At 37.5% G+C, this 13,940-nt stretch overlaps 1 protein-coding gene across 1 annotated transcript; it reads right to left on the bottom strand.

Moving 5' to 3' along the window:
- Nucleotides 1–457: 457 nt before the first annotated feature.
- LOC135471170 (pre-rRNA-processing protein TSR1 homolog) lies at nt 458–13,814 on the bottom strand. The gene is made up of 20 exons (XM_064750264.1): nt 13,683–13,814; nt 13,502–13,572; nt 12,415–12,501; nt 12,016–12,128; nt 11,459–11,654; nt 11,056–11,126; nt 9,677–9,833; nt 9,002–9,175; nt 8,532–8,691; nt 7,960–8,060; nt 7,294–7,404; nt 6,783–6,847; nt 6,330–6,422; nt 5,828–5,969; nt 5,136–5,187; nt 4,695–4,900; nt 3,697–3,799; nt 1,815–1,955; nt 1,348–1,422; nt 458–848 (listed from the first exon to the last, which is right to left on the bottom strand). The coding sequence occupies exons 1-20, from the start codon at nt 13,795–13,797 to the stop codon at nt 655–657; spliced, it is 2,427 nt and encodes an 808-aa protein (XP_064606334.1). The 5' UTR covers nt 13,798–13,814; the 3' UTR covers nt 458–654.
- Nucleotides 13,815–13,940: the final 126 nt, after the last annotated feature.

Here is a 13,940-nt window from a genome sequence, read left to right on the forward strand (position 1 = left end):
TGGTTAGCAAGAGATGGATAATGATTTCCCAGTGATGAGCATATGTTTGAGTGGTTTCCCATAGGTGACCAAAAGTTTGCCAGTGGTTTCCCCATGTGTGAGCAAGAGTTTGGTAGTGGTTTCCCAACGGTAGCAAGAAGTTAACATTGGTTTCCCACTAGTTTGGCAGTAGATTTTGACAGTGGCTTCCTAGTGATGAGCAAATGTTTTTTCAGTGAAAAATTGAGTGACATTAAACAATATATATGCATATCCACCACAAAAAATTTCCACAAGATGAAATACACAATACCATTTAGAAAGAAACAAAATTTCTAATCAAGGCAACATGCCAAGGCTATTAAAATCAAGTATTCATTTATATAAAATGATTTCAAGTACTTTACTAAAACAGCCAAAAACAGCCAATTTGCATGGAGATTCATCATCACTCAGAAAAGACAAAAGATAAGCATGTATATGGGCCAGCTTTATTTGAGATGCTCATCTTTGCACAGATCCTGTATATAGTGTCAATAGTAGAATCCTGTAGGATAGTGTCACTATAAGGCTGGTTGATATAAATTACCATAATTCACATGTTTGCCATTAAACACTGATGTTAATGTGTGGATTGTGCTTCTCATAACATTATCATAAGATTTCATATCGTTCTTAGTCTGTGAACATCTGATAGGCTTGTCCCTCCTCTGTTTCCATTGTGTCCCTATCCTCTGCTCTGATCGGTGGATGTGGAACGTGGGAATTGTAAGTCCATTTTGGATACATTCTCTTGTAGAGTGTAAGCAGAACTGTGTCTTGTGATTTCAATTTTCCATCAAAGGAGCACCTCATGTGACCATGTGTACCTGCCAACAGAAATGGGACAAACTTAACCATGTACTTCAGAACAGGGCTCAGGATATCAGTTTTCATAGTAATGTAATGTCTACTCTAGTTTTATAAATTCTAGGCTTAAATAATTGTGTAAATTATGTACCTTAATTCTTCTAAAGTGTGGGACAGATATTAGCAGTGTTGCAAGTAGAATATTACATTTCTTTACCAGCCTCTAGGAAAAGTGAAGATATGAGTATGTTGTTCATTAGATGGTCTAACCATGTGAGAAAAAAGAAACTCAATATTCCTGCTAGAAACACATACATATACAGGCTAAAATGAGCAGATCAGGTGTGCCAAATAGGGTATATGATACATTACTCAGACATTTGTCTGAGAAAGCTATTTTTATGCATTGAAGCAGAGATAAAAAAAAAAAAAGTTCATTAAATTTCACAATGAAATGTCAAGTTGACAATACTAATAGCCTTCAGCCAAACTTTTCAGAGAGGTACAAACAAGTCTCACCAAGAGGATCCTTTATGTGACCTCTGCGACCCCATTTTGTCCTTAACTCAACTGGTTTGAACCACAGAACATCCTCTGAAATCAACAACAAAACTCAATGTTAAATGATCATGACAATTATCATGACAATTACAATACAGACATTTACATGTATGCACTGAAGTGTGAAAGAAGCACACTATTTAAAGTGCAGCAACAAAAATAACAACCATCTCAAGGTGACAAGCAACAGTAAAACCACCTGATGCTGAATTTGAACAGTCAGCCTCATTGGTCAGATGCTTTTAAGCTACGAGGAGTACCCATTAGATAATATGGCCAGTAAAGCATTCATCAACCACTGATGATCTGCAGAGTGATGATATGACAGAAGCATACATGTACATACATACACACATTTATCCAGAGCTAATCAAATGGACCAGACGTGATTACCAATGCATTAGACAAGGAAGGCAGAAACAAACCTCTATTAAAGAACATGTAGCGGACGATGGCAGAGCGCTTATGAATCTTGAAGGGATGACCACTCAGAACTATTCTCTTGGCAACAATCCTATCAGGATTAATGGACAGTATGGAGCCTGATGCAATCAGTTCTGGGACGTCTGCAAAGAGAAAAAGGCATGCTACAATGTTTGAATGTGATACACAAAAAACACTTTAAGGATTGCTTTAATTTAATGGCATATGGCTGTATTTACTAAGGCCATGTATAAATCTCTGTGCATCACAGCTTTTATCAAATGGGAACACCTTGGTAGGTGACAGCATTAATATTCTACAATATGCAAAAGGCGAGTTTGACACCGTTTTTATTTTTTTATTAATCCGATCCGCAAGTATCGGCATGTTTATTACAAGATGTCATGAATGATTGGACTATTGGTCTATTACACACACCATATAAATTAAACCTGCTGGCATACTGTGAATCTTCAACCTTTTCCATCACTAAAACATTTTTTCAGTGGGATGTATGCATATAATTATTATTTAACTGATGCTAAAAATGATTTGTTTGTGTCTTCTTTGTTTAAAGATGCCAACTTCATAAACCTGTGCAAATTATTTCCCTATACCCCACAAGTCTTTCACAATGGTTCAAAACATTGGTTGCAGAGGTGGTTGAAAAGTTTGAATTGCAGCAATTCAAATACTGCACGGTGAGATTAAAGGACCAGTTCACTGTAAGTTTTACTGTGTTACCAAGGAATCCAAAAATTTTAACTTAACATTTCCTAAATTCGAATGCTGCTTCAAGACAACACCACAAATTTACATATACCTACCAAATTAAGAAACCCTGCATGAAACAGTATAGCTTCTGTTTTGCCAACACCATTCTACATTTCCTATTCACTTGACTATTATGACAACATGAAGACTCTAAATCTAAGATCCAGCTTGACACAAACCCCTAGGCCTTGTAGCAAATAATACAAGGCATAAGTTATAATGCAAGTATGTGTAGGTATGTGTAGGGTTCATTAACATGCCTATATGCACAAGTTATGTTAGTTTAGTAAAAATTGGTGACAAATTCAAGACAATTCAGGTTTACAAGCCTTGCAAAAACAATATCGACCCAATGACCCTGAAAAAGAGGACTTAAGGTTTCTTAAAATCACTGACTATAAGTGTATGTGTGGTATCTCAACTGTTCAAGAGATACAGTGGTCACAAGGAAATGTGTTCAATAGTAAAAAATGTCTTGTAAGTCTTAAATGTGAATGTAAGTCTGAAGTTCAGCTGGTCAAGAGATACAGTGTTAACCAGATGGACAGAGAGATAGACTGCCAGTCTAACATGTTGTCAGGGCACACTGGAATTAAATAGGGTTCACCTATATACATGTACCTAGGTTTATATGTTTATATGTTTTAACTTTGGTTACCAACTCCAAGAGATATTGTGTTAACAAGTCTTTACTAAAATTCAATTTTAATGACCCTAATGACTTGAAAAAATAGGTTATGGTCGCACAAAATCAATAGCATTCTTCATTCTTCATGACAAAGTGAAATGTGTGTAAGTTTGGTGGGATACACTGTTCAGGAAACAGAACATTAACAAATGGGCAGACAGACAGACAAACGGCTGGGTGGATAGACTGATGCTGACCTCTACGTCAATACCAGCTGAGGGGAATTACAAGTTACAGTATGCTATAAAATTTAAGTAATACATTATAACCCTGTAAGCCAACTGCCCAACTTTGAAGTTACAATTCATCAGGAATAACCTACATTGCCTGAAAAACCAGTTTAATGCTTTAACAATATAATCTAACATCTATTGTTTCCCTTATAATTTATTCTTTCTTTGAATTAAAAACTTTTCTCTTACTGAAATGGTTTTCCTTGAAGACCAAGACTGGGGCTGGAGCAAACATGATTGGAGCATAGATAGTCGCCACAGAGGTGCCTTCATGGGGCAAGAATCTCTCAAACTGAAACATTAGAACATAATTTTAGCTGCACACAACTATTAAAAAGATACACCAGTGTCAAGACTTTTACATCCTGAAAGAAAGGTTAACTTCAGCAGTCAAGATATTCATTTTTTCCCCAAATCATTAAAAGATTGCAGTGTATTAAATCTGCTATTGTAAATATAAGTCTCTGAAGATCATATGTTCCTACTTTTGCCTGGTGTGATGTCAGAAGATCACTTTTGCCTGGTGTGATGTCAGAAGATCACTTTTGTCTGGTGTGATGTCAGAAGATCACTTTTGCCAGGTGTGATGTCAGAAGATCACTTTTGCCTGGTGTGATGTCAGAAGAGATACTGTCAAATCTCACTCACATACAAACACATATGATGCCATAATACTTGTTGTTTTGTCATTCTAGCAAAAAACATCACAGCTACCTGGTATTCTGAAATTTCTGCATACATTCTCTTGGACCTGAACTCTTTTAAGCATACAACTTGTCATCATAAAGTAATGTGCGAATATCAACAAATGAGAAACCCAATGTACCAGTACCCTCAAAATCTTCATCCCGGAAGCAGAAATGTATGTAACTAATGTTATACAACTCCAGAATTAACTTTAGTTGTGAAGAATTTCATAAACTTGTATAAACATGCTGCCCTGTGCTAAAAATGATGTAATGTTCAATGGCTGTAACTGGAATCTTATCACTACCATTGGTGAACTGATCTGATTTTGACTTCAGTTGAGATTTAAATTCAATTCAAGGCTTTTTTCCAAGATTCAAAATGAATACAATCTTAATGAAAAGTATGGTAAAGCACAGTAAACATGCAAACCAGTGAACCTTTATACAATGTGTTTTTTTAACTCCAACCAAGCCGATGAATAACCTGTACATCCTTACCTTGTGCTTTGTGCCATTTGTGTGCTGTGAGAAGATAGGACAAGCTGTAAACCGCCGGTACCCGACATGAAACGTCAACCTCTCCTTGGACTTGATGGTGGGTGATTCACCAGGTATTCGTCTTATCACAAAATTCACCACAGAGATTTTCTGTTCATGAGGCAGCAGACCAAACAACACGACTGGTATCCCAGGTTGGTAACATTCTGGAATAATCGCAGTGATGACAAACCATAACCTTCTTCTACAGTCTGTTTATGAGTTTAGAAAACGTGATTCAATCAACTGACCACACTGGTCAAGTGCCAACAGTTCAGCAAGATAGTAATTAGCGTCAAAGACATCACAAACTAAATGTCAACAACACATTCAAACCCGTTATGTTTCCAGTCAATAAACACATGCAGAAATGAATATAGCATATTTATGATAACTGCTCACCCATAAATGCTTTTGGCACATCCACAATATGTACAGTAATGAACCAGCCAGGCTGTGAGAAAAATAGGAAAATACATGCTATTACCACACATTTGTCTATCTTTTAACATTGTGACAATCGTGCCGCATATTTTTCATACTGGACGTCAGTATTAGCAACGTTCATATTGCACATCGGCATTGGCAACGTTTATATTGCACGCTGACATAAGCATTGTGAGGACTAAATTTTCAGCAACTCAATTTTGATACCTGATGAAATAACTAATGTTTGGTGTATAATAAATAGCTTGTAAGCTCGCTTCTGCTATGGTGCCACGCAACAACAGAATGCCTCCACAGCCTGTATTCATTCAATAACCTATAAATATTCAATTTTATAGTAATGGAATTCAACACCTTATGTCTCTCTTTGTTTGTGCATTGTTTACTAGTACACCGAACACTATAATCAGCAGCATTTCATACTTACACAGACTGCTCTCATTTTATGAAGTTAGAAAGCAATAAACCATGACTAGTAGCCACGTAGTTTTGGACACCGATCATGTTACCCTAATGTTTCTGAAGTGCCAGGTGTCACTAGTTGTCATACTTTGATTCACAAATGTAAAGCTTTGTCCTTATGTGGTAAACTGAATACAAAAGTATTTTGATTCAGAAATGCAGAACTCATATAAACTGAATACTACCATGGCTCCATCACCCTCCTCTGCCAAGACCCTCTTCTTAGTTCTTTTGAAATCTGCAAACTGGAATATCCTGGCATAGTCATGTGGTAAGTTCTCTTTGGGATCCCATGGGGATGTTCTAAAGCTTTTCAACCCACGATACCTGTAAACAATCAACAATAACCAACATGCATGCAGGTTTTATACATGTGATTGGTTTTTAATGCAGTACTGTTTTAGACCTGCAGTAAAACCACTGAGAACCAGATTTGACCTTGAGACCTGTCTAGTCAGCGACTGATCAATTGAGTTCAGCACAAGGCTTAACTGGAACATTTCAAAGCCAGCAAGGGTTCACCAAACTAAAATCTCGCCATTTTCCAAACAAAGGCTTCTTGATTTGGTTGAGAGCAATATCATTAAAGAAATACAAACAACAACATTTTTTTAGATGGAATTTTACTGAGCAAAAACCAAAAGATAAAACTTTTAACCTGTGGAATCCATTATTTGACACCCTTACCTTGCAAATCGTGCCCGGGCTGTAGTCTCCATTGGGGTATCAATCTCATCAGGGAAGGTCACGTGAGCTTTCTCTTCCTTAATCTTCTCCAAGCTAAAAAAATTAAGTGATCCACCTACAGGATTGTTTTACACAGGAAATTTATACAAAACATAAATGCATAAAACTAACACATTAAGTACAGATGCATGGTTGACCAGTACTTGAGCTATCTCCTTGCAAATGCCCTTGAATGCCAAGCAAGGAGACACAACTTGCCTTCAGTAAGGCGTCTCATTGAAGCAGCACTAGATAAAAGAGCGGTGCAACAAGGAGGCACATTACATACACTCTAAGGAATCCTACATCGTTATATGACTAAAAATAGTTAAGCAGGACGTTAAACGACAAGCACTCACTCACTCTGACTATAATGAACAATGTGAAGATAAAAAGGCAAACATAGTCACTCACGTTCTCCTGTCCTCATCCAGGTCCATGCCAGCGTCATACCTGGATGTGTCATCAGTAAGGCTCACCTGTCAGGTAAAATATGCTTGTAGCCTTCTCCATGAAGCATTTTAATACCTGACATTTAACATTCATTTCTCAGTACCACTGGTCAAAATAGTTTAATTACAGTACATTTATTTAGCTTATGGCCATATTTCAGCAACATTTTATCTGAAAAATGACAAATTACTAAATTCTTACTGGTTTACACATTTCCAAGGACAGTGCTCTCTTTCTATACTCTTGTATGATGGACCTTTTCTTACTATTAGGCACATGTTTATCTACATGTGATCACCAAACTTACAACTTTTCTACATTAATACAGTTCTGAAATAGGTCATCAAAGAACAGCAAATCATTTGTACATTTTAAGCTTTTGTATATACCTATGTACATATCAGGAGAGGATATAGCCGGTTACAACGCAGAGATTCTAACCAACCCCTGGATATTTAAGTGCATCACATACTGTATCATAGTCCTCTTGTTCTTCAGTCTCCACATCTGACCCATCCTCAGAGGCGTCCTCCTCCTCGGCTTCCATGGCAACATCTTCCTCTTCCTCACTGTCATCCTCAGACTGCAAACAATTCACCAGTTCATGTAAACTCTTAACACAGAGCATACCATCACATTCCTGTTGATAACCAGTAGCAAATCAGGTTATACAAATTGTGTTCAGACCACGCTAAACCCAAACTACTGTACCTTAGATGTATCATCATGCAAGTATGGACTGAATTTCAGCTCAAATGTATCATATTTAGTGTACGTACACGTCATTCCTTTTATTCTCTACTACATCAGCTGCTGTACATTATTTGACCAGGAAGTGGGCCTTTTAAAGATTTTCCTGACAAAAGTAGTGACTATGTTACAGTTAAATTTGTTTGATTCCTTCTGTTTACTATTTATTTATGTTTTTTATTTATTTGATTGGTGTTTTACCCTGTACTCAAGAATATTTCTGTCTTTCATTTATACCTCACATCATAACAGAGATTCTTTCACCAATGGGTGTCTGATTTGGTAAGAAGCCTAAGCAATTGTCAACAATCTGACCAACTTTCTGCAACAAAGCTTTCAACAAGCTAGTTGGATGTGAATACAAAACCTTTGATCCACGGGTGCTCACCTGTTCCTCCTCCTCGTCACTATTTATGATCCATGACGCTTGGTAATCTGAGGTTCCTTTGGGGACTTTCTTCACAACTTTGGCTTTACTCTCCGCAGCAACTGGGGAAATATTGAGAATCAAACCCAAGTTTTCATGAGCACCAGATGTAAAAAGAAAAGAGAAAATATGAAAAAGGAAGGAAAAAAATAAACTTAGAAAGCATTTTTTGTTTTCGTGTGTGAAACAGAACTCAGAACTCCTCAAATACTTAGGGCACACTTACAATGCTATGAAAGTCGAGGAGGAGGTGATTCCCTAGAGGGTATTCTGGTACGACAATTGAGCTTACTGTAAATGAAGACTTCTTAACATTAGCATGTATATAACTGCCATGGCAACCAATACTGTAGGCATTATGTTGCCATTGCCATGGGGTTCCCTCAGGCTCTGATGGTATCCTCCCATCATAATGCTTGTTGCCGTCATGTAAGTGAAATATTGTTGAGTAATTTAATTTAATACCTAAAAGTGGTACATACTTTCAGGCGAACATTTCAATCACGAACCCTGACTTGGGCAGAAGGCCTTACCTTCTGCATCTGCCATTTCCTCTGGGGTAGGCCATGTTTGTTCACCCTCCATGGGATCAGGTACAACCTCACTCTGAAGAGATTCCTGCCTGTTGGGATCTGCCCTTGCCAGAACCTTCTCATCTTCTTCCTCCATCTCAACAGATGAAGTGTTATCACCCTGAAAATTGAAATGCTCATTAATGGCTGTTCTGCATAAATGCTGATGCTGTCTATCACTTAAGCCAAATGCAAGTGGAAAAATACTTCAATGGTGTTTCTTCACATACCTTTACTTAATATGACAAGAGCAGAGTCTGCCTTAAAACACTCAACTGAACAGCAAATCACAATAGTACATTTATGTAATACAGCTGTATCCCACTGGCAGAAAACAACTTACTGGCACTTAAATCCCTTACAAGTATAAGGGTGGTTTGTGTTCCATAGTATCAATATTGCAGGTTGACTGACACTCTTCTAAAACTTACTTCACTATTTTTCCTTCGCTGTTTGTCCTGTCCAAGCACAAGAGGGTATGGGTCTTTGGGGGCATCAATCTGGGACATCTGGAAGTCACCCCACCCTGGTAAGTGTACAAGACCATTCACAGACAGACTCCGTCCACGGAGGTAACCACACACCTTTAACGTCCCCGTTTCACACTAATGGCGTCACACAAACAGACAAATCATGTACATGTATGCATCTCAGTCAGATTCAGAATAGTCATGTCTTAGTACTTTATTATTATGAATACAATCCACTCCAGTATTAAAATACATGCATCTGTATGCAGTCAAATTAAATTCCCAGGCAGTATAAATATATACTGTTTACTGCAATTGCCATACTGGAATGAAATGTACTTTTGCAATAAGTAAAATCTAAAGGTATTTTGTTACAAGCATCAAAGATGATTACCATGTGTAACTTTGTATTTATCCGTAAATCTTTCAGAAACATCAGAAAGCTGGCCTCATCTTAGGGATCTTTGACTTCAACATTTAAAAATGTTCTGATGTCTACAACTTATGGGTAATCACAGGCCAAACTTTTTATGCTCAAAACAAATATTTAAATATCCACAAAAGGAAGAAATATGTAAATAACAAACACAACCATCAAGACATATTTTTACAGTTTTCACTACACATCATAAGTACCTCTGCATTGTCCAGTTCAAACTGAATTTCCTCAGTTATCATGTGAGGTCTTCTTTCCCTGTAAAGGATTTGTCTTAACTTCTGATTCGTTAGCTGTCTCAGTACAAGTAACGCATCTTGCTTGTCATCCAGAGAATGGAATTTTTCACCTGGAAATCTAGAAGTAAAATTGATCAGTTGTTTGTTTGCTTCAGGCTCTTACATTCTTTTCAGCTTTCAGTTGAAAAAAAAAACAAAAAAAACACTTCATTCATGACCTCTCTGCGGCACTTATGAGACTCACAGTGACTGATATGTCCTGTTTCTTTCCACTCTGTTGCCTCAATAGGTTTAGTTCCACTTCTCATTGTTTGATGCCTCAAAATTTTATTCTGCATTATCAGTTGTCATTTGGCCGAGGAGGTAATTTAGGTGAGGCCTGATGTATTAATAGGTAAGTGAGTGCTTAGGGTTTAATGTAGTACTCAACAATTTTTCAGTCTGATGATGCCCGAGTCCTTAGAGTGTAAGTCAAGTCAGCCGCTCCACTCGAGCCATTATACCGATGCGGGTCAACCAACCACTGCACTACCCCCTTAATGCTAAATGCCAAGCGAAGAATCTACAACTTCCTCTTTTAAGGTCTTAGGTGTGACCCGACCAAGGATTGACCCTGGCTCTACCTCCATGGATGGGGATGCTCTACCAATTGAGTCATCTGGGCCGGTTAATCATTAACAGACATAAGTTTATAACATCTTCCTACATCATACCATCAAATGACTGAATTGTGAGATTGTGAAGTAAGACTTCGTCAAAACATAATGTTCATATATTAAAATAATAAATTAAATTTTCATCAACTTAAGTTATTTTTACTGTGTACTTGTCATACATCTAATTAAAATTATATGACACATGTGTATTGTAAAAATACAGTGGCATCAACATTCTAACTTTCAAAGGGCTATCATTCACTGTGATTTTTTTTTTTTTTTTTTTTGATTGGTGTTTTACGCCGTACTCAAGAATATTTCACTTATACGACGGCGGCCAGCATTATGGTGGGTGGAAACCGGGCAGAGCCCGGCGGAAACCCACGACCATCCGCAGGTTGCTGGCAGACCTTCCCACGTACGGCCGTAGAGGAAGCCAGCATGAGCTGGTCTTGAACTCACAGCGACCGCATTGGTGAGAGGCTTCTGGGTCACTACGCTGCGCTAGCGCGCTAACCGACTGAGCTCATTCACTGTGGAGTTCAAGGCAATGGTACTATCCCTTTAATATGATGAAACATGAGCATTCACTGGTCAGCAATCTTCTTGATGAGCTAATAATCACATATTGTGATGTATTGGAAGACTATTAATAACATAGCACATTACTCATTTATCACTTACTTGGATTCTATCTGTCTTTGTAAAAATTTTCTGACATCACCTTGCTTCTTTACAGGTATCTCTTTGAATCCCTGCAAAATAAATCTACATTAGCAGTCAGATTTGGCCATGTATCATGATATTCCCTAATAATGCAATAAAAAAGTCCCCCAAAAGGAGCACTAATTCTTCAACCTTTTCAACCGTGTGTGCAACCAATATTTTGAGACTTTTAGAGAGGACTATGGGGTGCAGAGAAATAATTTACGCAGCTTAATGAAGCTTGCATCTTTAGTGACACAAAGCAATCATTTTTTCATAATTATTGTGTGCATAAATCCCACTGTAAAAAAGGCTTTAGTGGTTGAAAAGGTTGAAGGTTTAAAAATTGTGTGTTAAGTTAAATGTTGATCACAGTCCTTACCTGCACAACAAAGTTGACCGCAGGTAAACCTTGAGACAGGAGGCATTTTAATGTGTCATCACCCTGATCATCCATACCCTCCTCTGGAGACAGAAGACAGAGGACAGAATCTGCAACTTTTGCTGCATCCAACACAGAAACAGTGTCCCCATAACGAGTCACACACAATGTCAGGCGCTGTTTAAACCTTGGAATACTAAAAATAATGGGAAGTCATGATTTCATAAAACTTTGTTTTGGTTTAATTTCATCACAACTGCAATCAAATAACCAGAGAGATTCATTGTACAAGTCTCAATTTTAAAGTCATCTGATGTGAATCAACTAAGAATAGAACCAGGGTATAGTTAAAATAGAACCATGGAACTGTGGGTTCTACAACCCACTTAGATGACATCATATTTCTACAGTACACTTGTGTTATAAAGATTAGAGAACCATAACCAAATTGTGATATTTAATAATATCTAGCCCTTTTCAGTCAAAAGAATAAGAGTGAGTATTGGTACTCTTTTCTTGGAATGTATTCTATATCTGATATATCTCCTGCAGTTCACCTGATATGAATCAATCCTTGATCATTTTCAATGACTGTCAAGCTATCATCACAGGATTTCATGAGATTAACAAGTGATGTGGTGTCTAGACCATCACAGAGAGGCAGCACAGCCTGAAACAAAGAAACGGGCAATAAGATGTGTACATGCACTACAATTTACTCTAACTGAAAAAGATCATGACAACATCATGACCGACAGAAATTTCAAGTTGTAGTTTTGCACAACAAAACTTGACACTAAAACAAAAAGCATGGTGTTTGAATAATAATTATTCACATGGATTTATCTATTTATTTACAGTATATTTTTCTGTACTTATATTAATAAAAATCACTGTCATACAAGAATGAAAATCTAGCAAACAAAGGAATTATGGATCATGAAGACAAAACAAACCACTAAATATGGAGGAGTTCCCTGTCCCCCTCGGCTCCTCTTCTTCGCAAGTGCTTCATCACGCCTCTGCTTCCTTATCTGATGTGCCTGCCCAATGTAACATCATACATTATACAAATGAATACTAATACTATTCTTTCAAGACATATATCTACATATTGTTCAAATTGGACTTACCAGACAAAAAACTAACTAAAAACGAGGAAGGTTACCAGTGCTTGAACACAGGTAAAACAAGAAGATTAAGTAGGTAAATTAAAGTTGGCAACTTTGTCTGTAAACTCTTAAAAGATTATTCAGAAAATTCCTGGCCAGTGTTTATTTTTTGTTTTTGTGGTTTCATACTAGATGTCAAAAGTGTCTGTGTTAATTGTAGACCTATTTGACCCAACTCTTTAACAATGTGTGTACTCAACTGGACCCCATTTCACTAAATGTTGTAAGATGCAGCTCAGGTCCCAAAATAAAACTTATAACACATGATCATTTAACAAAGCACAACTATTTATGTGCACCAACTGGTAAACATAGAGCTTACGACTACCATTCTCTTGTGAAATGATGTCCAAGGCTGTCATTCTGGTAGTTACAGAGAGAAGCAGCACTAATGTGCCTGACTGACAGTAAGGAACATTTATTGCTGTTCATAAGCGCATTAAATCTTCCATAAAATAAATCCACATCAACCGGGTGGTCTTGGTAATTAACCCACCAGTTGACTGAGACTACACCACTGCAGTGAATTATCAAGACGACTCCCGAAGTAGGGTAGAGCCTGAAAATGTCCTTTTTCGTGTTATTTCCACTGACTTATTGCTATGGACTATTTAGTTAGGCCAACCTAAGAACAGGTTATTTAAGTGAATTTTTAAGAATATGCGGTTGACATCTGTTTATGCTCGGGAAGATTTAATATGCACGTGAATAGCAGTGAATGTTCCTTACCGTCAATCCGACACATTTTTGGCTGGTCCTCTCTACGTAACTCTCGCAACTGTGTTGCTCGATCAGTTACCCCACTCAGCAAATATCATTCTAGTCTTTACAAAGACTAGTTGTTTTTATTGCTCTAAGTTCATTATCATACCTGATTCCTTCTGTCATTTCTTTTCTGTACATGTCTTGATTTTTTAGATAACACCTTTACACTTACTCTACCTGCAAAAAACAACACATTACAAAATGAAAAAATGCCTAAGTTACACAACTACACGGCCACTGTTAGTATAGAAACTCAAACCATTTCCCACGTACAAATAGTTACATACCTTTAGTGTCTTTCTCCAGCTTGCCTTTACTTCTATGTCTACCATGTTTATGTGCCTTGTTCTGTTGTTTTAATGTGCCAGGTCTGTGACGCTGTTGATCGGGATCTGCTGCCATGATTGCAGTTCGTTCCGTTGATGTTTTACACCACGTGGTTGTTGTGGCGAGAAACAGGTTGAGATTTTGAGAATAAGGAGTAGAAACGAAAACGGACTCTCGGCGAAATGGCAAGCGGTGGGGGAGGCGGAGATAGATGATTA

Source organism: Liolophura sinensis, chromosome 7, assembly GCF_032854445.1.
Source record: "Liolophura sinensis isolate JHLJ2023 chromosome 7, CUHK_Ljap_v2, whole genome shotgun sequence".
Lineage (NCBI taxonomy): Eukaryota > Metazoa > Mollusca > Polyplacophora > Chitonida > Chitonidae > Liolophura > Liolophura sinensis.